The sequence below is a fragment of the Myotis daubentonii genome, chromosome 9 (genome assembly GCF_963259705.1).
Source record: "Myotis daubentonii chromosome 9, mMyoDau2.1, whole genome shotgun sequence".
In the NCBI taxonomy this organism is placed as follows: Eukaryota; Metazoa; Chordata; class Mammalia; order Chiroptera; family Vespertilionidae; genus Myotis; species Myotis daubentonii.
In genome coordinates this window covers 19,280,016-19,305,909 of record NC_081848.1, presented here as the reverse complement: position 1 = coordinate 19,305,909, position 25,894 = coordinate 19,280,016, and the positions used below count along the sequence as shown (strand labels likewise).

The window sequence follows — 25,894 nt, the reverse complement described above, 5'->3', positions numbered from 1 at the left end:
GATTGAGGAGGAGGGACGGGGGTGGGGGGTTGGGGGGGGGATGGGTTGGGGAGACTGGAGGTGGTTGGGTGCAGTCACCCACAGGGCGATATTGCTGTTTACACTGTACTAAGATTATCAACAATTTGGGTTTCTGGATACCAGGAATCAGTTGGGCCTCAGGAAACTCCTACACAGTCTGTGGTTGGAATATCCTTGCATCTGGCCCTTCAGAGGCTCAGAGATGTGATGTCACCCTGGGCTGCCGTTCTAGGCAGCGGGTAAAGCTCACCCCCAGGAGCGGAAGCAGGCTGGCCAGGAGGGATATAGTCAGGGCTGTATCGTATCCTCTCAGTGTCCACCACAGTGCCAGTTCGCGAGGCTTCCACATACTCTTTTAAATAGAAATGCAGCTACTGGTATTTATTACTCTTCATATTACTTTTGCTACTACTGTGCAGTCTCGTGAAGGATTTTTCAAAATATACACGTGGTATTTATTTAGCTAATGGTTATTACACTAACATGATAACATATTTGTATAGGAAATTTTTCAGTATCCTGTGTGGCTATCATAACATTGGGATTGTCTTAAAAAGTCTGAAGCATAAATCCTAAATATGTGCTCCATTAATTTAAAAGAAACAGAAAAAATTTTTTTACTTCCTTCATTTTAAGAATTTATATCATAGTAACATTAAAATAAAGGTTGCTAAGGCAATTGTTTAAACAAACTGTGCAGTAGTCTTTTATAGAAAAAAAAGCGCAATTAGATAACACTTAGAATTTCTATTTGTGATTTTCTAAATGTTGTGGTTGAATCTATTCTTCATCTTTGGTACCCTCTTGTGGTTAGTGAAGGCATTGGTTTGGTCTGTTTTTCTTTTTAACAATTGTGTATAATTTAATATTTTTATCTGTAATATGCTTGTAGCTATAACTATTTGACAATTTTTATTATATAGAATAACTTTAAGAGTAAAATTGGCACTTGGAATTTGTGCTGTAATGATTTCCTCTCCTTCCTACTTCAATGTGTGTGACGTCACCATTGTTGCTAAGCTTAAAAGCTCAGTAATAGTATGATCACTGTGCTCAGAATAAATCAGCGTAGTTTGGAAAACAGAATGTAGACCCAGAACTTATACTTTTTCCAATTCTAATTAGGCTTGGGGACTAATTTGTCCTTTATGATGATCTATATTTAAATATTTTATCATATACATACTTATCACACATACATGCCTATATATGTCTTCATTTTTAATGATTACCTAGTTAAAATGCAGTCACCATTGATTTGCAGAAGATGTACCATTATAATATAGCATTTTATGAATCATTCCAAGACAATAAGAAGACGTGATAGGCTCTGATGGTGTGTTTCAGTTAGTTGGAGTTTCATCCATACACCAAAAGGTTGCTGGTTTTGATTTTTGGTTAGGGCACATACCCAGGTTGTGGGTTTGGTCCCTGGTGGGGGCATGTGTGGGAGGCAACCAATCGATGTTTCTCTCTCTCTCTCTCTCTCTCTCTCTCTCTCTCTCTCTCTCTCTCTCTCTCCTCCCTCCCTCCCCCTCTCACTCCCCCTTCTTTCCTTTCCTCCCTTCTTCTCTCTAAGATCAATAAAATAAAGATACGAAGTCAGTGATTATTCACAGCATTTAGTAAAGATTCATGGGTTATTTCTCCCTTCTCTCTGTAGCACTAGTTTCAGAGAAAATTCTTAGCTTGATATCCACAACAAGTAAACGGAGACAAGAGGTAGCTGTATGGTGTTAAATGGTTAAGTCCAAACAGACTTGGCTTACAGGAGCAGTAAATCATGACTTTTTAGGGGAGATGTGAGAAGCATGCTTTGTTTTCAGAAACATGCTTCCTTAAATTATAGTTGTCCTTCATGTGGCCTGCTCTGCAAACTCAACTCTTTAATTGTATGCTCCAGCTGAGTGAGTTTTTGTTGTCTATATCATTGGAACTGTTGAGTAGATCTTTTTTGCTGGCCCAGTGGTGTGAAGGGCCAGGGTTTGAATAAGAGTCCAGGAAGTGCTTCTGGGAATAACTTTTGTATTGCCAGGAATTCTGATGTGTGAGCCCTGAATTAACATTTCCAAAAATGCCATCAAACACTGACTGAAAACAAAGATGCAAGTGTAGCCACCACAGCTGTGTTCTCTTCTTCAGCCAGTTTCTTCTTTTATGTACAGTGAGACATTTTAAGCCCACATTGTAAGATGAAAGTGAGTCAGTTTTATGTACTATACCATGATGCAGCTGGTTGCCCCCAAATGAGAATGTGCCATTGGGTTTGAGTTAACACCGTTTCTGCAGAATATTCCCTTGTAACATGGATATTGACTTTTTTTTGAGCAAATAAAATATCAATGAGGGACTATTGTGGCCAGTGCTATAAGAGGAAGACTTTCATCTTTTCATTAAGTATTTATTGAGTAAATCTCTGAGATATTTAATTTTAAGGAGGATGGGGTATATGTAAAGGTCTGTGCTGCAATGTAGAACATGAACACCATCAGAAAGCCATGCATAAAGCTATATGAGCATTCACAAGGGAGAGAGAGTTGGTGGAGGGGACTTGTCAATGATGTCTATTTGAGCTGGATACTAAAAGTAAATATAACTCGAGTATGTTGAAATGGGAAGAAATGAACATTTATGTCAAAGGGGAGATGGCCTGGAGAGAAAAAAGAAAAGGATGGGAGTTCAAAAGGGGCTAGTGAGAGACTTTTGGAGAAGTAGACTGGGCAGGTGAATGGTGGGCATGAAACACCAGTTTCAGAGTAACATCACTGAGCGGAAGATACTGTGCTCACCCAGGCGTCTGTCCCTTCAGTGGAGAGGGAGGACAGGCTTCTCCTGTCTGAGCCTTGTGCTTCCTCGCTTCCTTTCGGCTCTGCTCATTTTGGTATGTGAGTTCCTCAACAGACCTCTTTTGGATTTATTTTCAATTGTGTTTCTCTTAGTAGGACCACATGCTCTCTTTAGGTAATAAGAATCCTTGGAGGATTTAGACTCTCCCCACCCCCCCCACCCCCCAGCCTTGTTTACAGGTATAATGCTGTAAAGTACAAACCTATCAGCACTTCTTAAATGGTCTAAAAGGGATTTGAACTTCTATAGCAGAAGCCTACGTGCTCTCTCCATTCAGTGCTTTTCCCTCCATTCTTCCCTTTTTCCCCTCCTTGCCCCATCTGTCCATTCATCCATTCATCCATTGTTTGTTTGTTTGTTTTTGTTTTTAAAAATCTTTATTGTTGAAAGTATTACATATGCCCCCTCCCTTTTTTTTTGTTGCTAGAAGAGGTTAATTGGGGTGGGTAGGGGACATCCATTGTTTTTAATTTACCTTTTTCAAATCCTTATGCAAATAATGAAGCAAAGCATTATGCATAATAATTATGGAGATTGATTTTTTAAAATTTATTTTTCTCCCAGCTGGCATGGCTCAGTGGTTGAGTGTTGACCTATCAACCAGGAGGTCACAGTTCGATTCCCGGTCGGGGCACATTCCTCTCTGAAATCAATAAAAAAATATATTCTTAAAAATTTTATTTTTTAATTACAGTTGACACACAAGCTCATATTAGTTTAAGGTGTACAATATAGTAAAGGTGGTGAAAAATAACAGTGCACGAATCTCTGGATGGCAGAAATAGGAACCTGCATTTTGAATAGGCTTAAAAGATAGCTGACTCTGATTAAAGTGGTTCAGAGGTTGTCCTTCCAGAAACACTGAAATAAAAGCAAAGAGTAGTACTACTCTGGCCCATGGAATTTGAGTGTGGTTACCTAGTATTTATTTCAGAGGGGTTCATGAATGGAGAAAACATGCCTATTTATGGTTGGAGAAGATTGCATGCCCAGGCATGTCCTGTTCCTTTTAGGATTTTATTACGTTTGCATTTCGATAGAAGCATGTGACAGAATGAAAGGTGAAGTTATCCTCCTTCCCTCAAAAGGCCATCCTGGTTACAGCTACCTGTTCAAAACAAAAACATAAGTTTTAGGAGTGAGCGAAGGTTAGTTATTAGCTATGTTGAGTATGTGATACAGATGCTGCTAATCCCTTTGATTTGACTTTACGTGGTCTGACTTAATGATTTTATGCTTTTAAAAGTCCGTTTTCTTCCTTGTTAAGAATGAGTTGTTTGAAATATCAAGTATCTTTTTGTGGCTGGGAAATAATGATTTCTGGAAAAGGCTCTGTGCCAGTGGTTCTCTAAACTGGCTCTATATTATCTCATCCGAGTCACTAAGAAGCCTAAAGGAGACATTTTCTTTATTTGAGAATCAATGTAGCCAGTCTGGCCCCTCCGTAAGAGATAGCTCCATGGCCGCCTCTGAAAGAATACGTATTCAAACGACTGTTTTATGTCCTTCTTTCTACTCTGCTTCATACAGTTTTGCACGTATTTGGAGTTCACTAATCCTTATTTTATTTGATGTTTGATGGGAGTGGTGAAAATTGTGGTGTTCTTGCCGCTCTAATTTGAATGTTTTGTTTTGTTTCGTTATTGTTATCCCCAGGATGGGAAGAAGAAGTTTGACAAGGAGAGTGAAAAATACTATTCTATTCTTGAAAAACATTTAAATTTGTCTGCGAAGAAAAAGGAGTCTCATTTGCAAGAGGTAAGCTTTTCCAATAGAAAAAAGGACATTCGCATTATATCATGTGAAGTCCAAATGTCCAAGGTAGCAGTGTCTCAGAATCTGCTATTCTTTAGTTAAAAAATGTAGATAGTTCACTGAGCATTTACTATGGACAGGCACTGTGCGGAACATTGTTCATGCCTTGTGACATTTAATATTAACTGTTCCAAATGAAAAAATAGTGTTTTCTTCAACAGTAAGAAAGAATGAAACAAAATTTTTTCATTTTCTTCTGTTGGGCTTATTTTAATGGCAGAACCTACCAAATTCATGTTATAGCTTTTATGTTAAGTTGAAAATATCTGTTTTTAAGGCGTTGCCTCAACATGGGGGGGGGGGGGGAATTCAATTATTTTACATAGGTTTTCTTAAAGAATAGGCAACAGAAATATTTTACTAATCTGTATGCATATAAGCAGTCCCATTATTCCTTCTTTCTGAAATATCTGTCCTTCTCATTGGTAGTGTTTTAACTATAATTAGTAAAGTCTTGTAGTCTTTTTACTAAGTCATAGTGCAGTTCCAGTTCTGATGAGGTATGTGTGTTTTTTAATGGACTTTCTTGTCATTTTCATCCTAAGAACAACAACAAAAACTCTTGACACTCCACCCATGCTTTTCCCTGGGTCTACCATGGTTGTCTCAGAGCTGCAAGATGGGAGGGAGTCAGGCGGTTGCACCCTGGGCTCCACACCTTCACAGGGAGCCATAGGAGACCGCCACGTGGAGTCTCCCATCGCTTCTCCCTCCTCTCTCTGTATTTGGGAGGTGTCACTGTCCAGAACCGCGTCTGAACGCCTCATCCCGATCCAGCGAAGACAACGAGTGCTTTTCCAATTCAACCTGGTCCTCTGCTCTCTGTGTTCTTTCTGCTATTTTTCTTACCTCCACATCCAGCCACGGGGCTGCTTGATGAGTCAGAGCATGATTAGAGTTCCCCTGCGTCGAAAAGCCACGGGAGGGTTATTTTGCTTCTGGTACCTTTTTTCTACACTTTCATGTTCTCATTGAGGGAATTGAATTTCTTCATTTCAATATATTTCATATTGGGAAGTTCTGTTATTTAAACATGAGTTCATTATAACCTATATTGTGTTACTAGCACCTGCTATTAAAAAAGGGTAATTGAACATACAATTGTGTGCCCATGGAAAGGTTTTGTAGCTAAATGAAATGGAAAGGAAAACAAACTGTCATTAAGAAAAATGAGTATTTTAAATTTTCAATGGCATAGTTAATTTTATGAGGTATTATATTTACAATTTAATATTCCATTGACATGTCCCAAACTACTACTACTACTACTACTACTACTACTACTACTACTTCTCCTCCACCCCCACCCCCCTACCCCCTTCATGACTCTTCTCTTTACTCCATGCTTTGGTTATGTTAACCTTTGATCTTGCCCAAATTATTCAAGTCTGGACATACCTCAGGACCTTTGCACTTATTGTTTGTTCTACTTAGAAAGCTCTTATTAAGCCTACATCATTTCATCCTCACTTCCTTCCTCCCTCCCCTCCTTCCTTCCTCCTTCCCCCCTTCCTTCCTTCCCCCCGTCCTTCCTTCCTACCTCCTTCCCCCCTTCCTTCCCTCCTTCCTTCCTTCCTTCCTTCCTTCCTTCCTTCCCCCTTCCTTCCTTCTTTTTTTCCTTCCTTCCTTCCTTCCCCCTTCCTTCCTTCCTTTTTTCCTTCCTTCCTTCCTTCCCCCTTCCTTCCTTCCTCCTTCCCCCTTCCTTCCTTCCCCCTTCCTTCCTTCCTCCTTCCCCCCTCCTTCCTCCCCCCTTCCTTCCTCCCCCCTTCCTTCCTTCTTTCCTTCCTTCCTTCCTTCCTTCCTTCCTTCCTTCCTTCCTTCCCCCTTCCTTCCTTCCCCCTTCCTTCCTTCCTCCTTCCCCCCTCCTTCCTCCCCCCTTCCTTCCTTCCTTCTTTCCTTCCTCCCTTCCTTCCTTCCTTCCTTCCTTCCTTCCTTCCTTCCTTCCTTCCTTCCTTCCTTCCTTCCTCTTAAGTTTTATCCCTGCCCTTTCCCCTGCCCCCCTGACTCTGGCAACCACCAATCTGTTCTCTTATCTGTGAACTTTTATTTACTTATTTTCTTGGGGTTCCACATATAAGAGAGATCATATGGTATTTCTCTTTTTTTTTTTTTGTCTGATTTTTCATTTAGCATTATGCCCTCAAGGTCCATCAAGGTTGTCAAAATAGAAAGATTTTATTTACTTATTTTGGCTGACCAGTGTTCACTATTTATTTATTTATTTATTTATTTATTTATTTATTCATCTATGGACATTTAGGTTGTTTCCATATTTTGGCTATTGTAAATAACCCCTCAATGAACATGGGGCTGCATACATTTTTTTGAGTTAGAGTTTTGGTTTTCTTCAGATAAATGCCAAAAGTGAAATTGCTGAATCATAATGTAGTTCTGTTTTTTTATTTTCTTTTTAGTAACCTCCATAATGTTTTTCATAGTGACTGCACCAATTTAGATTTTTACCAACATTTGTTACCGCTTGTCTTTTTTATTATGGCAATTCTAACAGGTGTGAGGTAATATCTCATTGTGGTTTTGATTTGCATTTGCATTTCCCTGATGATTAATGATGTTGAGCATCTTTTCATGTCTCTGTCAGTCAATCTGTATGTCTTTTTTTTTTGGTAAAAATGTTTATTCAGATCATCTATTTTTTTAATAGGATTGTTTGTTTTTTCCTCTTGAGTTGTATGAGTTCTTTATATGTTTTTGATATTAGCCCCTTATCACATATATGATTTGCAAATATTTTCTTCTATTTAGTACATTGCCTTTTCCTTTGCTGTGTAGAGGCTTTGTAAAAAATATTTTTATTGAATTTTAGAGACAGAGGAAGGGAGAGGGAGAAAGAAACATCGATGTGAGAGTGGAACATTTGTCAGCTGCCCCCTGCATGCGTCCTACCTGGAATCGAGCCTGCAACACAGGGCATATACCCTGACCAGAACTGAACCAGCTGCCTTTTGGTGCAGCTGAGCCACACTGGCCAGGGCTGTGAAAAGCTTTTTAGTTTGATGTAGTCCCGCTTATTTGTTTTTGCTTTTGTTGCCTTTGCTTTTGGTTTGAGATTCAAAAAATCATCACCAAGATCTCTGTCAAGGAACATATCACCTACGTTTTTCTTCTAAGCATTTATGATTGTAGGTCTTATGTTCAAGTCTTTGATCCATTTGAGCTAATTTTTGGAATGGTGTAAGATAGTGATCGAGTTTCATTCTTCTGCATCTGGCTGTCTAGTTTTCCCAGCACTATTTGTTGATGACACTGTTCTTTCCCCATTGTATATTCTGGTTTCTTTTTCATAAATCTATTGACCATTTATACATGGGTTTATTTCTGGGCTCTGTTCTGTTCCATTCATCTGTTTGTCTGTTTTTATGCCAATACCATACTGTTTTTTAAATATAGCATTGTAATACAGTTTGAAAACTGGGAGCACAGTATCTTTAGCTTTGTTCTTTCTCAATATTGCTTTGACTATCTGGGATATTTTGTGCTTCCATACAAATTTAATATTATATTCACCTGTTCCATATTTCTTAAATGCTCACATTTCTCTAAACATTGCACTAGAATAAACCTAAGAGCACACGCACACACTCACACACTCACACACTTCTTTTCCAGGAGGCACAGCCCACAACACAACACAATTGTGCCATCGCAGCTCCTCGGAGCACATAATGTAGACAAGGAAAAATGTGGCGTGGGTTTTTTGTTTGCACTATGCTTCCAGGAATCAAGTTCTCTCATAGGGAGATGCTGCCACACATGTATTTAGTTTTGTAACATGGTATTAAAAGACATCTGTTCCTGTCCTTCTGTCAGCACCAGACTGGTTAAGTTGCTCTCAGAAAGACCCCTCTGTGCCTTCTCTCTGACTCCTCAGGGAAATCGGTGGCTGCCATTTCCAGGACGGACCTAGGGGTCAGCTTGTGTTGATAAAGCTCCAAGACCACCTTTCAGGTGGATCATTGGAATAACAGAGTTGGAAACAGACTTGTCAATATAATAGACTTTACAGCACATAACAAGGAGTAATATTTAATATGTGAGCAGTCAATGTCTTCCTCAGCATAAAATAAGAGGAAGAGATTATAAAGGAAATGTGGAAAGATCAGAATGCATAAAATCTTGTCTGTTTCATAAGACATTAAGTCAAATTTAAAGGCAAAGTATCAGGGAATTTATATAGCATTTGACATAGGATTACCATCACTCATACATAAGATGTTTTCGCAAATCAGTGTAAAAAAGGTAGTCTTCAGTTGAAAAAATGAGTTCAAAATATTAGTGGGTATTTCATTAAAGAAGAAATGTAAGCCATAGTGAATATGGTTCAGTTTCAATGTTACATATTAAAATACAATGCAGATTAATAATAGCAGCAGGATGTTAGTTTAATTTATTAAAATATATCCACTGTTAGTGATGATATGGGAAAACAAGCACACTTTTGCTTCTCTGGTAGAAACAAAATTATTCAATTATTCTTGAGGTAAATTTGATGACATATTTCAACAAATTTGAAATGTAAAAAGATCGTTGAAATGATTTCTGTTGATAGGAATTTACCCAAGAGAAATGGTCAAAATAAGCATAAAAATAAATTGTGGTGTTGATGTAAGATAACTCTTGCAATGCAAAAATTTAGAAATATCTGAAATGGCACAAAATAATGATTGGTGCCTAGCTGTAGTGTGGCTCAGTTGGCTGAGCATCTTCCTATGCACCAAAAGGTTGATGGTTTGATTCCTGGTTAGTACACATACCTGGGTTGTGGGTTTAATCCCCAGTCCGGGAGTGTGTGGAAGGCGACCAATCAATGTTTCTCTCCCACATCAATGTTTCTTTCTCTCTCCCTTCCTCTCTGTAAGTATGCCCTTGGGTGAGGGTTAAAAAAAGAAAAAGAATAATGATTCTTATAATCTTTACATTTCTCTGTTATAGTAATGAGTAATGAATAAACTTACAATAATGAATCTGTAATACTTTTATAATTAGGAGAAAATAAATCCTTTGAGAAACCCAGAAATTGGCTTTTCACATATCTCTAAGTGTGCTTTGAGTAGAGTCCTCTTATCCCTGCCTCCTAAAGAAAGGGAATCCCTTAGTTTCTACCCTTATTCCTCTATTCATATCCTTAATTTTGTGTCCCCGGCATCTCTTCCATTTCCGTACTGTCCTTATAACACCCCGATAAGCATCTCAGGTCGTGATTTCATCATGCTGACCAACTTCCCACTGCTCTGGACTTTACCTCTTCTTACTAATACATTGAAATCTCACATATCACCATTTTCTCAAATTTGTTCCTACTTCTCATTTCTTTAATTCTGTAATGCTGGTGTTTCTCATACCAAAATTATTTTTGACTTTTTTCCCCTCCTTTCTCACACCCTCGTCCTTGTTTCTCATATCCTTCAGCTTATCTTTCTTACTGAGATATACCGAACATCTTCACCCCTTCTAAATAAGAGGTCTCCACAGTCACAGGCACCCAGCCGCACCATTGAATCAGTATATTCTCTACTGTCCTCACGTTAATCTCCCTGGAATTCTTTTTGATCAACCAAAACATAACTTTTCTGGACTCTGTTCCCTCACTCAGATTCTTCTCCTTTTATCTCCACTTACTCTAAACTCCCCATTCTTCAGTCCAGCTTAAATCATTTTTCCTCTGGGAATGAGAGTGTGTGTGTGTGTGTGCGTGTGTGTGTGTGCATGTGTGTTCCTCTATTTTGAATCAGATCGCTTATTGTAAGTGGGGAGTAATTTAGGTTTCTGCAGAACTATATGGTTTTCTTATGTAATTAACTTGGTTTCTCACTAGGATGACTTTACTGTCCCCTTTTGCCTTGTAAACAATAGTTTAGACCTGTTGTTTGGGCATAATTATTACTGGTGCTCCCTTTCAGTTTAAAAAGTTTGGACAGTAAATTATATGGTTATCCTATTTATCCAGTACTGAATACAAAGCAACAGCTGCCAGTGGGTTTATAAGCAACTGTCTGCTAGTGAATAACACACCGTATGAGCTTAAGTACAAACAGGATTCATCCCAAGTAAAGAATGTCTTTCAAAAAAATCTTGTACTGAAGAGAAAATAAGCTGTTATATTTTCTAAGCACTGTACATTCTAGATGACCTTTCAAAGCAGGCTTGGTACAACAAATGCATCTAGATGCGAGGTGATGGGAATTTAAGCAGTTTTGGAATTCATCTAGATTGGAGGTGATGGGAAATATCGATAATTGACAGATGGCAACAGTCATCTTTCCTCTTTTATCCTTCTTGGTGCCCCCACACCCCTTTGATGAGATGGACTTGTGCAAGGCAAATGAGTTTCTGAGGAAATCACTTAACACCCCCAGATTTCATGATTTTCTAGGACTCATGGGTGTGGTTTATTGCAGTGAAAAGATATGAAGAAAACTCAGCAAAGGATGCATAGGGTGAAGTCTGGGGTAAACCAGGCATGAGCTTCCGCGAGTCCTTTCCCAGTGGAAACATACAGGACACACTTAATTCCACTAGTAATAAGTCGTGAAGAAAACATGTGAAATGTTGTCTCTTAGAAACTCAATATAGACTGAGTACCCATGGTTTTTTACTGGGAGGTGGTCACATAGGCACCTTCTGCTTGTCATGGACCCAAATTCCAGAGTCCCAGAAGAAATGCAGGTGTTTAAAGTAAACCATATTGCTTGCACAAATTGTTTTGACATAGTGAACTACGCTTATCAATTAGGGTGGTGGGAACTCTCCCAAAATCAACATTCCCAGATGCAGCCAAGGGCCAGCCTGCGAGCAGGCCTTCCAGGACAGCCTCCGTGCCTGCTGTGCGCTTTGCTTCACAGCTTTGTTGACCAGAAATAATCACATACGTCATAAAGGTGGCTCGACGTTCTAGTTTGTTCCCATGCGCCAGTCAACGCAGTCAATGCCGATATCTTTTCAAGTAGATAGTAAGACCTTCAGAAGTAACTTGTGGAATAGAATGCTGTCGCTGAAACTAAAAATATTCTTCTGGCCCTGTCAACAGTGGTGTCCTGGAGCTCTCTCTTGGAGAGCCGACTTTCTCATCTCTTTCTAACTCCCTCATTCACTGATGTTGGGTTTGTGGTTTGGAACTGGCTGTTTGGGGAGTATTTACACCACAGAAACCAGCCAGTACTGCAAATCCAGCTTCCCCCCGCGAGAGCCAGCTGCTACACATTTATTAGCATACCACTAAGTATACCTCCTTACCCTTCCTTCTATAAATAGTGTGCTCTTGTAAGCTGTGGTAAGAAAATGCCTGATTTGTGTAGAATGCTGATTGCCTTTGTGTTGATGTGTATATCTTTTCTTGTTTAGAAATTATCTTTGGAAGCTTCTGGCTCACATTTCCTACCTGATTTATATATTCTTTTTGTATATTGGTTTAGAAAGTTGGAACGCTCAACTTTAAAAAACTCCCTATTGAGCTGCTTATAATACTGGGTTATTTTTAATTATATGAATAAATGCATAGTGTATATAATTATGTTTAAAGGCATTTCAAGTGGAGTTTTAAGATGCTATGATGTCCAAGCCACTAAACCTAATTTTATCTTTTTTTTAAAGCTTCTCTTTGTGAAATTGTCATTATAAAATAGCTCCAAAGTTATATTCTATTCCCAAATAGTGGTTGGCAGATACTTTTGTATTCCAGAGAGCCCCCCCCCCCTTTTTTTTCATATGCTTTTAGTAATCTCAGATGGCAGCGGGGAGTATGTAACTGGGCGTGAAAAGTAAAATCATGACTCCCTCTTTTTATTTTAAAATTGATTTTTTTAGAGAGGGGGAGGGGGGAGAGAAAGAGAGAGAGAGAAACATCAATGTGAGAGAGATACATCATTGGTTGCCTCCCATACTCTCCCTGACCAGGGTTTGAACCAACTTGGGTATGTCCCCTGACTGGGAATCAAACCCATGGCCTTCCATTGCATGGGAGGATGCTCCAATTGACCGATTCACACAGGCCAGGGCTTGCCTCTCTGTTAAATAAAAATCAGTTTAAAAAGTGGCATATGAGGGTGGTAGTGGGCATAGAAGAGGGGAGAGAGGTGACATAAAAAAATAAAATGAAATTATCTCAATAACCATTTTCTTACACTTTATCAATCAAACCTTACTGTGTTCATGAAGAATAAATGTGCATGGCACTGATGGAGTATGAATCACTGGGTTAGAGCCGTGGAAATTTTTTGGCTCTGCTATCAGTCTTATCTTTCTAAGGGATTACCTAATGATGTGGCTTGCTGCTTAATATTCTCAGATAACTTGTCCTCAGTTAAATCCCAATTTGCTATGCAGTGTTCAAGGTCTTTGACGGTGTGATGCTAATCTTACTTCTCCTTCCTTCCCTCCACTTCTGTACTCTGTTGGCAAACCCTGTCAAACTCGTTCATGGGTCTTTACTTTTTTATGGGAGTGGCTCTTTTTTTTTTTTTTTTTTTTTTAATCTTTGGCTACTCACTGCCAGTGGTTCATCTTAAAATTCAACTCAAACCACTACCATTTTCTCCCAGAACTTAACGCTCTTTTTTTATGATCCTGTAGATTTTCAAATACTTTTATATACCTCTTCTGCATTATTTTAAAAAATGATCTGCCTGTTTTTTGCTTACTCTGTTGTTGCAACTACATCACCCCATATGCTATAGTTCTTACGGACAAGGGCTGTGTTTTCCTAGTCTCTGTATTCCCAGGACATAGTAATAATTGCTATATTAAAACTTTTGGCGGGACTTAATTTTTAATAAAGATTTCAGAATGGAACAGGAGTTGAGCTCCTCTCTAATACAGAACCATTAATAATGACTCCCTGTGTCATGGTTTGCCTTTTTGCACTCTTCAGGCAGATACACAAATTGACCGAGAACATCAAAACTTCTACGAAGCATCGCTAGAATATGTCTTTAAAATTCAAGAAGTTCAAGAAAAAAAGAAGTTTGAATTTGTCGAACCAGTAAGTTTTAATTTCCCTTTAAAAGAGTAAGTCCAGTATATCCTGTGGGAAAATATTGCCTTGTTTTCCTGTTGAAAATTATGATTTTTAAAAATTAAAAAGGGAGACGGGAATGTGGGAGGAGCAAATAGGTGGGCACTTTTAGGGCAGAAAAGCTATTGTATGAAACTGTGATGGTGGACACATGTCATTACAAATTTGTGAAAACCCATAGAATGTACAACACAGACTGAATCCCTATAATGTAAACTATACATTTTATTAATAATGATGTGTCAGTACTGGATTGTCATTTGTAACAAGTTTTCCTCACTAATGCAAGATGTTAATGACAGGGAAACTGTTTGAATAGGGGCTCAGGGGGTATATGGGGACTCTAATTTCTGCTCAGTGTTTTAATAAATTAAAAACTGTTCTAAAATAGCCCACTGATTTGAAAAAATTAAGAATAGACGGGTGTGTATGACATATACCTAAGCAAATACACCTCCCCACTAAAGTGCCCCATGCGCCAACGCTTTAGGTGAAGGGAGAAAGCATAGGCTACATTTCTTCCTTGGTTCCCGCCACCGCCTTGCAAGGCTGGGGCTTGTCTGACTTTCCAATGAAGTCATTTATTTGGCTAAGTCAGTGTGAAAAGTAATGGATTCCCTAATGTAAACCGCATTACAGAAATAAACAGGTGGCTGGTCTTTATAGGCTTACTTCATTTTCTTCCCAAGTAATACCCTCATATGTTATGATATTGGCTAAGTGGGCATATTCAGGAGGTATCATCTGGGATGAATAAAGGTAAGTTCTACAGTCAAGATTGCCTTCCGTTAATAGATAATGCTTAGTTCCCATGAGATGAGAGGACAGTGATAGTAAAATATATTAAGTAATCAAATATATAACATAAGCCATACTTTTCTTCCTATGTCAGTCATTCTGTGAAAAAAAAATGTATTTGTAATCAGAAAGCACATTCTTCCTATTTTAGAGGAAGTGATAAGGAAAAGGGAAGGAAAAACACACTTCAAAATGTATTTGCCAAATGTATTTGCCGATGGAAACCCTTCTGTGATGCCCTAAAGATGATGGGAAACCGGGACAGTGGAGGCTGGGCAGTGTCCAGTCCCTGTGTGGCTCAGCACCCTGCTTCCCTCCCCTCCGTCAGCTGGAGCCACCCAACTTCCCGCTGTCAACTGGGCCCTGGACAAGTCTATAGGGCCAGCCCCTCAGCTAAAGGGATTTAGGGAACTAGAAGCCACACGCAGGCTCCGGGAATTAACTTTTACCTCTTGTTTGGGATAGCAGCCTTAAGCTCAAGTTCTGATTGCCAAACTGCTTAGTCCTTAAACCCCTTGGAATGACTTGGTAACCCCTGTTTAGTAGATGCTTTGAGGATCTGATTCAACTTTTCTCCGACGGCCTTCTGAAGCTCGTCTGAGGTTCATGGTAGCTGGTCAGCCTAGAAGCCCCTCGGCTGGGTAGATAACCAGTACTTAGCATTGCTACTCCCTTCTCATGGGCTAAGTTCTGCCTCCAATCCTACCAGGGTTTTGAACGCCCCTCTACTCGCTAGAAGGCTTCCTCCTGGGGGATGGCCTCTTGGGATTTCCAAATTTTAGCTCTTCTTGACAGTAAACTGCTGGAGTACCCACTTCGTTCTGACAGTTTTCCTTCATACTCCTTCCTTTCCCGTTCCCATTGCCTTCGCATACTGTGCTCATGTCTGCACGGTTCTTCCTCACCTGGAATGACCCCTTTACGCCTGCAGTCATCCCTCTCCATCTGGATCCCTCTCTCCCGCTTCTGGGGGGCATGCAGGGAGCCCATTTTCCCATCAGAGCTTCTGTTCATGGCCCATCCTGTCTGGGAACAGTGGGCTAGACCATTCTGCCCTGTGACATCAGTTCTCTAAGGGGAAGGCTGTAAAATCCTGTGCTCACAGGTGACAGAAGGAATGGTAAGAATTTGTGAACTGCTGCCATCATACACGTAGAAGAGTGGAAACTGTCCACCTGTTGAAACGAGTTTTCTTCCTTCTCTCTACCGTTTCCCAAACTGGGACGGTCTGAAGCCTTCTGTAATGCATGCCTTTCCTGTGACACCACAGTCAAAATCGATGTTTAAATCTGTCTTTCTTCCAAAATATTTTCTTGGCTGCTGTGTTTTTCCTATTAGAATGTCTGGCCAAACCAAACAGTACTGTCAGTTTAGTCTCGTTTTCATTTCTAGCTGCAAAGTCTCTTCCGTGGGGTTTTACTTGATTTCCATTTCAATAATGAGAAGAATAGGATTGGGAGCAATGAAACATGGGCATTTGCTCTTTAGGTTATGCATTTACAAATTAATTTGGAGGAAAAGAGTTTTTAAAATTTCAAAAACAAAGCTCCCAGGAGCGACAGACATAAAAACACATGAGGATACTTCAATATCTTTGCAGTTTTTGTTCTGCAGAAATCCAATTCCTGTTGCATCACTGTTCACATTGCACAAATCTAGCAGTCTATTCCAGTTAGCCCAGATTTATTTATCAAGGACTAGAGTAAAGCAAAATACCCCTGGGATGTGTCTTATCTCAGAGATTGTAAGGTAACAAGTAGATAATATAAATACTCCTGGTGATATGCATTAAATAACTTTCTTTATGATGAGCATTTGAGATTATTTTACACTGTTTCAATTAATATCAAGACCCAAAACTTCAGCAGAACATATAGGTAGTATCAGAAATAAATATTCATACAGGGTCATTATTTCAAGGAAAAGCTCGGGGAAAATGCCCAAACATGGAAAAAAGGGGACATTTACATATTTTTAAACAATGAACTACATCTGCAGGTTTGAAAGTTAAATCTTTTTGTGTTCTTTTTCAATATGATTGGATAGCTTTCATATAGAAAATTTAATTTAAAGGTAAATCAAAGTGAGCAAATTAGACAATGTCATTTTTTAAAAAGCTCTATAGGACTAAAGGTTAAATTTCGATCCTGCTGAAAATCTAAGAGCATTCATCGTATAAAAATGAAACAACAGATCTCTCTTTAGGTCATATACCTTAAAATAAAATCTGTGCTGGCCCTTTTATTTAGTTCCAGTTCCTGTTATTAAAACATCTGCAATTTACAGTAGTAGTTAGACAGTTAATAGAATTTTGGAAAAGTAAGAAAAATACATTTTATTTGTTTGGCTGACTCATCCCCTTGAACTTCATTTCAGAAATCCATCATGGGAAGGCTTGGTCCGACCGTAGCTTCAGCTGGGCTTTAATTACCTTGTTGCCTGCATTGCCTTCTCCTTTCCTATTTTTTTTTTAAATTTATTTTTTATTTTTTATTTTTTTTTATTGCTTAAAGTATTACAAAGGGTATTACATATGTATCCATTTTATCCCCCCGCCCTAGACAGTCCCCTAGCCTCCCCTATCACCCAGTGTCTTATGTCCATTGGTTATGCTTATATGCATGCATACACCCTATGTTCATAGCAGCACAATTCACCATAGCTAAGATCTGGAAACAGCCTAAGTGCCCATCAGTAGATGAATGGATTAGAAAACTGTGGTACATCTACACGATGGGATACTATGCTGCTGTAAAAAGGAAGGAACTCTTACCATTTGCAACGTCATGGATGGAACTGGAGAGCATTATGCTAAGTGAAATAAGCCAGTCAATAAAGGAAAAATACCACATGATCTCACTCATTCATGGACAATAGAGACCATTATAAACTTCTCCTTTCCTATTGATCCAAAGAGATAAGCTGACTTTATCGCTCAGTGCTTTCCCACAGAAGGTTCTGTCCGGCCACTTCATCTGAATGCCGTCCCTTTGAATGTAGAAATCCGCCTTCAGGAAGTCCAATGGTTCTTCACTGCTGAGGCAGTGTTATGTAGCCACAACTTCAGAGTTCTAGCTTTTTAAGTTGAATTGAATCAGTTACATCTCTGTCTATTTATTTGTTCTTCCATCCTTCTTTCATCATCCTGCTTTACACGTTGTCAGCCCAGGCCACAGCTGACCAACCTCTTTCTACCCTTGGCCCTCTTTTCTCTTCACATTCCTCATTTATTTGGTTAGGTTTTGATACCCCCTCATTTCTTCTCAATAAACTCCTCTGAATATACGTTAGAGTTAAAATACTTCATAGTCGTTTTGAGGCTATCCCTTAAGATATTTCCCTCTAAGTTTCCTCCAAGTAAGGAACAGCAGAGGCTGTAGGCTTAAAAGGCCCGGCACTTGTGAGAATGGATGCCTCCTTGCCTTGTCCTACTTTCCCAATCTTCTTAGGAGTTTCAGTGGGCAAATGTAGAGGAATACATACGATTTTTATTTCTTCTAAAGCATGCCGGTGCTTTGCATATGGGAAGTGTTTATTTTTATTTTATTTTACAACAGTATTATTGGGATGTAATTCACATAGTATGCATACATTGTGCCCATTTTTACTTCATGTTGATTGATGGTGTGAAGTAGGCATTCAATTTCATTCTTTTACATTTGTCTATCCAGTGGTCCAAGAATCACTGATTGAAAAGACTATTCTTGATTCATTTTATCGTCTTGGTACCCTTGTTGGAAATAAGTTCACCATAGATATGTGGGTTTATTTCTAGACCAGGGGTGGGCAAACTTTTTGACTCGAGGGCCACAATGGGTTCTTAAACTGGACCGGAGGGCCGGAACAAAAGCATGGATGGAGTGTTTGTGTGAATTAATATAAATTCAAAGTAAACATCATTACATAAAAGGATACGGTCTTTTTTTTTTTTTTTTTTTTTTGTCTATAGAATTTATATTTATTTTTTTATTTTATTTTATTTTTTTTATTGCTTAAAGTATTACAAAGGGTATTACATATGTATCCATTTTATCCCCCCGCCCTAGACAGTCCCCTAGCCTCCCCTATCACCCAGTGTCTTATGTCCATTGGTTATGCTTATATGCATGCATACAAGTCCTTTAGTTGATCTCTTACCCCCCTACCTCCTACCCCCCAACCCTCCCCGGCCTTCCCGCTGCAGTTTGACAATCTGTTTGAGGCAGCTCTGCCTCTGTATCTATTATTGTTCAAAAGTTTATAATGGTCTCTATTGTCCATGAATGAGTGAGATCATGTGGTATTTTTCCTTTATTGACTGGCTTATTTCACTTAGCATAATGCTCTCCAGTTCCATCCATGACGTTGCAAATGGTAAGAGTTCCTTCCTTTTTACAGCAGCATAGTATTCCATCGTGTAGATGTACCACAGTTTTCTAATCCATTCATCTACTGATGGACACTTAGGCTGTTTCCAGATCTTAGCTATGGTGAATTGTGCTGCTATGAACATAGGGGTCGATATATCCTTTCTGATTGGTGTTTCTGGTTTCTTGGGATATATTCCTAGAAGTGGGATCACAGGGTCAAATGGGAGTTCCATTTTCAGTTTTTTAAGGAAACTCCATACTGTCTTCCATAGTGGCTGCACCAGTCTGCATTCCCACCAGCAGTGCACAAGTGTTCCTTTTTCTCCACATCCTCTCCAGCAATTGTCGTTTGTTGATTTGTTGATGATAGCCAGTCTGACAGGTGTGAGATGGTACCTCATTGCTGTTTTGATTTGCATCTCTCGGATGATTAGTGACTTTGAGCATGTTTTCATATGTCTCTTGGCTTTCTGAATGTCCTCTTTTGAAAGGTGTCTATTTAGGTCCTTTGCCCATTTTTTGATTGGATTGTTTATCTTCCTTTTGTTAAGTTGTATGAGTTCCCTATAAATTTTGGAGATTAGGCCCTTATCAGATATGTCATTGGCAAATATGTTTTCCCACACAGTGGGTTTTCTTGTTGTTTTGTTGATGGTTTCTTTTGCTGTGCAGAAGCTTTTTATTTTGATGTAGTCCCATTTATTCATTTTTTCTTTAGTTTCAAGTGCCCTAGGAGCTGTATCAGTGAAGAAATTGCTTCGGCATATGTCTGAGATTTTCTTGCCTTTGGATTCTTCTAGAATTTTTATGGTATCCTGTCGTACATTTAAGTCCTTTATCCATTTTGAGTTTATTTTTGTGTATGGTGTAAGTTGGTGGTCTAGTTTCATTTTCTTGCATATATCTGTCCAATTTTCCCAACACCATTTATTGAAGAGACTATCTTGGCTCCATTGTATGTTCTTGCCTCCTTTGTCAAATATTAATTGAGCATATTGGTTCGGGCCGATTTCTGGGCTCTCTATTCTATTCCATTGATCTATATGCCTATTCTTGTGCCAGTACCAGGCAGTTTTGAGAACAGTGGCTTTGTAATACAACTTGATATCTGGTATTGAGATCCCACCTACTTTGTTCTTTTTCAGGATTGCTGCAGCTATTCGGGGTCTTTTTTTATTCCAGATGAATTTTTGAAAAGTTCGTTCTAGATCTCTGAAGTATGCTGTTGGTACTTTAATGGGAAGTGCGTTGAATTTATAGATTGCTTTGGGTAGTATGGACATTTTAATGATGTTGATTCTACCAATCCATGAACACGGTATGTTCTTCCATCTGTTTATGTCTTCCTCTATGTCTTTTTTCAACGTCCTGTAGTTTTCTGAGTAGAGGTCTTTTACCTCTTTAGTTAAGTTTATTCCTAGGTAGCTTAGTTTTTTCGGTGCAATGGTGAATGGGATTGTTTTTATAATCTCTCTTTCTGAAAGTTCACTATTGGTGTATAGAAATGCCTCAGATTTCTTGGGGTTAATTTTGTATCCTGCTACATTGCCAAATTCATGTATTAAGTCTAGTAGCTTTTTGATGGAATCTCTAGGGTTTTGTATGTATAATATCATGTCGTCTGCAAATAAGGACAGTTTTACTTCCTCTTTTCCAATTTGGATGCCTTTTATTTCTTCTTCTTGCCGAATTGCAATGGCTAACACTTCCAGTACTATGTTGAACAGGAGTGGTGAGAGGGGGCATCCCTGTCTTGTTCCTGTTCTTAGGGGAAATGGTGTTAGTTTTTGTCCGTTGAGTATGATGTTGGCTGTGGGCCTGTCATATATGGCTTTTATTATGTTGAGGTATGATCCTTCTACTCCCACCTTGCTGAGAGTTTTTATCAAAAATGGGTGTTGAATTTTGTCAAATGCTTTCTCTGCATCAATTGATATGACCATGTGGTTTTTTTCTTTCAATTTGTTTATGTGATGTATCACGTTTATTGATTTGCGGATATTGTACCATCCTTGCATCCCTGGGATAAATCCTACTTGGTCATGGTGTATGATCTTTCTGATGTACTGCTGGATCCGATTTGCTAAGATTTTGTTGAGGATTTTGGCATCCATGTTCATGAGGGATATTGGCCTGTAATTCTCTTTCATTGTGTTGTCTTTACCTGGTTTTGGTATTAGGGTGATGCTGGCTTCATAGAATGAGCTTGGAAGTGTTCCTTCCTCTTGAATTTTTTGTAGTAGTCTGAGGAGGATAGGTTTTAGTTCTTCCTTGAATGTTTGGTAAAACTCCCCTGTGAAGCCGTCTGGTCCTGGGCTTTTGTTTGATGGAAGCTTTTTGATGACTGCTTCAATTTCTTCCATAGTTATTGGCCTGTTGAGATTTTTAGATTCTTCCTGTTTGAGTTTTGGAATGCTGTATTTTTCTAGGAATTTGTCCATTTCCTCCAGGTTGTCTAGTTTGTTGGAGTAAAGCTGTCCATAGTATTTTTTAACAATCATTTGTATTTCTGTGGGGTCTGTTGTTATTTCGCCTCTATCGTTTCTGATTTTATTTATTTGGGTCCTCTCTCTCTGCTTCTTGGTGAGTCTGGCTAGAGGTTTATCAATCTTGTTTATCCTTTCAAAGAACCAGCTCTTGGTTTCATTGATTTTCTGTATTGTTTTTTTGGTCTCTATGTCATTTATTTCTGCTCTAATCTTTATTATCTCCTTCCTTCTGCTCACTCTGGGGTTTTCTTGTTGCTCTCTTTCTAATTCTTTGAGTTGTAGAGTTAGATGATTTACTACCATTTTTTCTTGTTTTTTGAGATAGGCCTGTAGAGCTATAAACTTCCCTCTCAGGACTGCTTTCAATGTGTCCCATAGGTTTTGGATTGTTGTGTTTTCATTGTCATTAGTTTCCAGGATGTTTTTAATTTCTTCTTTGATCTCATTGGTAACCCAATCAATATTTAATAGCATGCTATTCAGCTTCCAGGTGTTTGAGTATTTTGGGTTGTTTTTATTGTAGTTTATTTCTAATATTATGCCATCGTGGTCTGCGAAGACGCTTTTTATGATTTCAATCTTCTTGAATTTGGAGATACTTTGCTTGTGACCCAATATGTGGTCTATTTTTGAATATGTCCCATGAGCACCTGAGAAGAACGTATATTCTCTGGCTTTGGGGTGAAGTGTTCTGAAGATGTCTATTAAGTCCATCTGATCTAGTGAGTCATTTAGGATTGCTGTTTCTTTGCTGGTTGTTTGTCTATAGGACTTATCCAGTGCTGTCAATGGTGTATTAAAGTCCCCTACTATGATTGTATTGTTGTCGATCTCTCCTTTGATATTTTCCAGGAGTTTTTTTATGAATTTGGGTGCTCCTACATTGGGTGCATATATGTTTACCAGGGTTATATCTTCTTGTTGTATTGATCCCTTTAGTATTATGAAGTGGCCTTCCTTATCTCTTGTTAAGGCCTTCACTTTGAGGTCTATTTTGTCCGATATAAGTATTGCTACCCCAGCTTTCTTTTCCTTTCCATTTGCCTGAAAGATATTTTTCCATCCTTTCACTTTCAGTCTGTGTGAGTCCCTTCTAATGAGGTGGGTTTCTTGTAGACAGCAGATGTATGGGTCATGTTTTTTTATCCATTCAGCCACTCGATGTCTTTTGGTTGGAGCATTTAGTCCGTTTACGTTTAAAGTTATTATTGAAAGGTACTTGTTTGTAGCCATTTCTTTTTTTGTGTGGCTGTTTTCTTTCTGAGCTTTTTATTTCTTCTTTTTATACCAGTCCCTTTAGCATTCCTTGCATTGCTGGCTTGGTGGTGACAAACTCCCTTAGTCTTTTTTTGTCTGTGAAGCTTCTTATTTCCCCTTCAAGTTTGAATGATAGCCTTGCTGGATAGAGTATTCTTGGATTCAGTCCTTTGCTTTGCATCACTTTGTAAATTTCAGTCCATTCTTTTCTGGCCTGATGTGTTTCTGTTGAGAAGTCATTTGACAATCTAATGGGAGATCCCTTGTATGTAACTTTCCGTCTCTCTCTTGCAGCCTGTAAGATTCTCTCTTTGTCCTGAACATTTGCCATGGTGATTATGATGTGTCTTGGTGTGGGTCTTTTCGGGTTCACCTTGTTTGGGACTCTCTGGGCTTGTGTGACTTTTTTCTTCCCCACCTCAGGAAAGTTTTCTGATATTATTTCTTCGAGTAGGTTTTCTAATCCTTGTTCATCCTTCTGTTGTTCTGGTACTCCTATTATTCGTATGTTGTTTCGTTTCATGTTGTCCCAAAGCTCCCTTAGGCTTTCCTCCTGTCTTTTAATTTTTTTCTCCAATTGCAGTACATTTTGGGTGTGTTTTGCTTCCTTGTCTTCTAATTCACTAATTCGGTCCTCCGCTTCTCCTAGTCTACTGTTGATACTTTCAATGGAGTTTTTCATTGCAGCTATATCACTCTTCATTTCTTCTTGGGTCTTACTTAGGTTGTTGATTTTTTCATCTGTTTCTTCTAGCTTCTTCCATATGTTATCGATTTTTTCATCTGTTTCTTCTAGCTTCTTCCATATGTTATCGATTTTTTCATCTGTTTCTTCTTGCTTCTTGCAGAGGTTGTCGATTTTTTCCTCCATCCGGTTTATGCACTCTAGAATCCTTATTCTGAATTCTTTATCTGTCATGTTGCATGCCTCTGTATTACTTAGCTGCTTTTCTGGAGAGTCCTCCTTCTCTTTCCTTTGGGGGTTTCTTTGTCTACCCATGTTTGATCTCACTGACATATCTAGACGTTGAGTTGTTCAGTGGTTGCTCCCTTGGTGGCAGTGACTCCTTGGTCTGTGGTTGCTCTTCTGGCGGTTGTGGTAGCAGCTGCTCTTCAGTTGTCAGCAGCTCCTCTGGTGGGTGCTGTTCACAGCTGTGGTGGCTCTTCTGGTTGGTGGGGCGAGGTTTCAAGTACAGCTGCTGTTCCTCAGCAGAGGATGAGGTGCTCAGGAGATAGCTGTTGCTTGGATCTTTCCAGGGGAGTTCTGCTCTTCCCAGCTGCAAACCCTCTCACCAGCTGAGCAATTTCGCCAATTCGGTGTGAGTGTTACTAGCTTCAGCTGCTCGCTCCATTTGCTCGGGGACACGACCTGGGACACGTCTGCCTATATCGCCGCCATCTTCTAGAATTTTCGGTCTTTTTATTTTTTAGTTTTATTCATTTCAAACGGGCTGGATCCAGCCCGAGGGCCATAGTTTGCCCACGGCTGTTCTAGACTCTCTTCCAATTCTCTTTCCTTGTTTATAGGACTGTCATTGAACTAGTATTGCACAGTTGATTACTATTGCATTGCATTCAGTTTGAAAATAAACTACTTTTTTCATCTTTTCAACATTACTTTGATTTAGGTTTGTTGCTATTCCATATGAATTTTAGACTCAGTTTATCCATTATTATAAAGAAGTCAGCTGGGCTTCTGACAGGGATTTCCTTACATCTGCACATCAATTTGGGGAGTATTGCCATCTTAACAATATTGTCTTCCCATCCATGAACATGAAATATTTTCCTTTTATATAGACCTTCTTTAAGACCTTTCGACAGCATTTTGTACTTTGCAAATTATAAATTTTGTACTTCTTTTTAAAGAATTTTTTTCCTAAGTATTTTATTCTTTTTGAAGCTATTGTGAATGGGATTGTTTTTAAATTGCATTTTCAGGTTATTCATTGCAAGTGTATACAAAAGTTGATTTTTGTATCCTGCAACTTTGCTGAACTTATTAGTTCTAGTATATAACAAGTGTGTGTGTGTGTGTGTGTGTGTGTGTGTGTGTGTATTAGTGGATTTGTTGGGCTTTTCGGTGATTAATTTCTTAGGAGATAAGGAATGAATCACATCAGTATAAGAGCCTTTACATCCCACCTATTCCGCTCAGTTTGGGCAGCAGTCATCTGGAATTCCTGCATCAGTTGCTTTGGAGTTCCTCCCTTCCCAACCCCTTTTCTCACTTTTCTCTGCCGTTCACAGTATCACTGGCAACTCTGAGCCTTTTAGGCTTGAAACCTGATGATTAATGGACTGGGAAATTTTGAATATTCATTCTTTTGCTGAGTTGTAAAGGGTTTTTCTAAATGATTACTTATCGGTGTAATGCAGTATCAATTTCCACATTTGGTCAGGTTACTGGAATGACAAAATCTAATTTGATTCTAAAATTCTTAGGAATAATAAAGTGCTACTTGACTTTCTCCTGATGATAAAAGTTACTTTCTTAATATTAAAACCTAATCTATCTAGTCTTTTGTAGTTGTTGTTGTTGTTGTTATTATTATTATATTAAAGGCCAGGATTAGTTTAAGGCAAGCTGAGACGCAAGTCTTTTCCATACAACTGTACCCCTTCAGGCAGATTGAACAAAGAAAATGACATGTGGGAAATGCAATTCTTAAAGATTCAGGCTGTCTAATAAAGTTCCCTTACTTTAGCATCATGGAATTTGTTTCGGATAAAATGAGCTTGTATATATTCAACCTAAAAAAAACTTTTAATTTTGCTACCATCTAGAGGCAGTTATTCCATGCATTCTGCCTTTGTCATACTTTCTCCAAACCTATTTCCAAAGTAGATATGAAACAAAAGGAAAAGGTAGGTGGTTCTTTGAATATAATTTTTCTGTACTTTCCTAAGGATTGTACATTCCCTCATGGGTGTTATGCATGTATTGTAAGATTAAAATATATTTATCTGCTATGTAGTGCATCTGAAATCTGCTAGAAGATGCCAAATGACTTATTTATTTAGATGGATATTGGGGAATTGGGTGTTCTATAGGAAAATTTATTGCAGATATTCTTAAAGTATCTTTTTTATGTTTAATTGAATTCTTTGTCCTTAGGATAATATTAGAATAGCGTTTTCATTGTGTTGCATTCAGTTCATAAGACAGTTTAAAGTTGGACTACTTATAAAACATGAAGCAACACTCCTTTTAACAACTTCATTGCCTATTATTTGGATATTTAGAACACCAGTGTTTTCTTTATACCTCAAAAGTATTTTCTTATTTT

The 25,894-nt window shown here is 38.7% G+C and overlaps 1 protein-coding gene across 7 annotated transcripts in view; it reads left to right on the top strand.

Annotated features, from left to right (window-relative positions):
• The window catches only part of ARHGAP42 (Rho GTPase activating protein 42), a 260,925-nt gene that overhangs the window by 178,534 nt on the left and 56,497 nt on the right, over positions 1-25,894 (top strand). For 4 of the 7 annotated variants that reach the window (XM_059708075.1, XM_059708074.1, XM_059708073.1 and 1 more), the window contains 2 exons: positions 4,525-4,626; positions 13,568-13,678. In XM_059708075.1, the coding sequence (XP_059564058.1) occupies positions 4,525-4,626; positions 13,568-13,678 (213 nt within the window). The remainder of the gene's footprint in view (positions 1-4,524; positions 4,627-13,567; positions 13,679-25,894) is intronic. The other 3 variants (XM_059708078.1, XM_059708077.1, XM_059708076.1) reach the window with 2 other exon arrangements.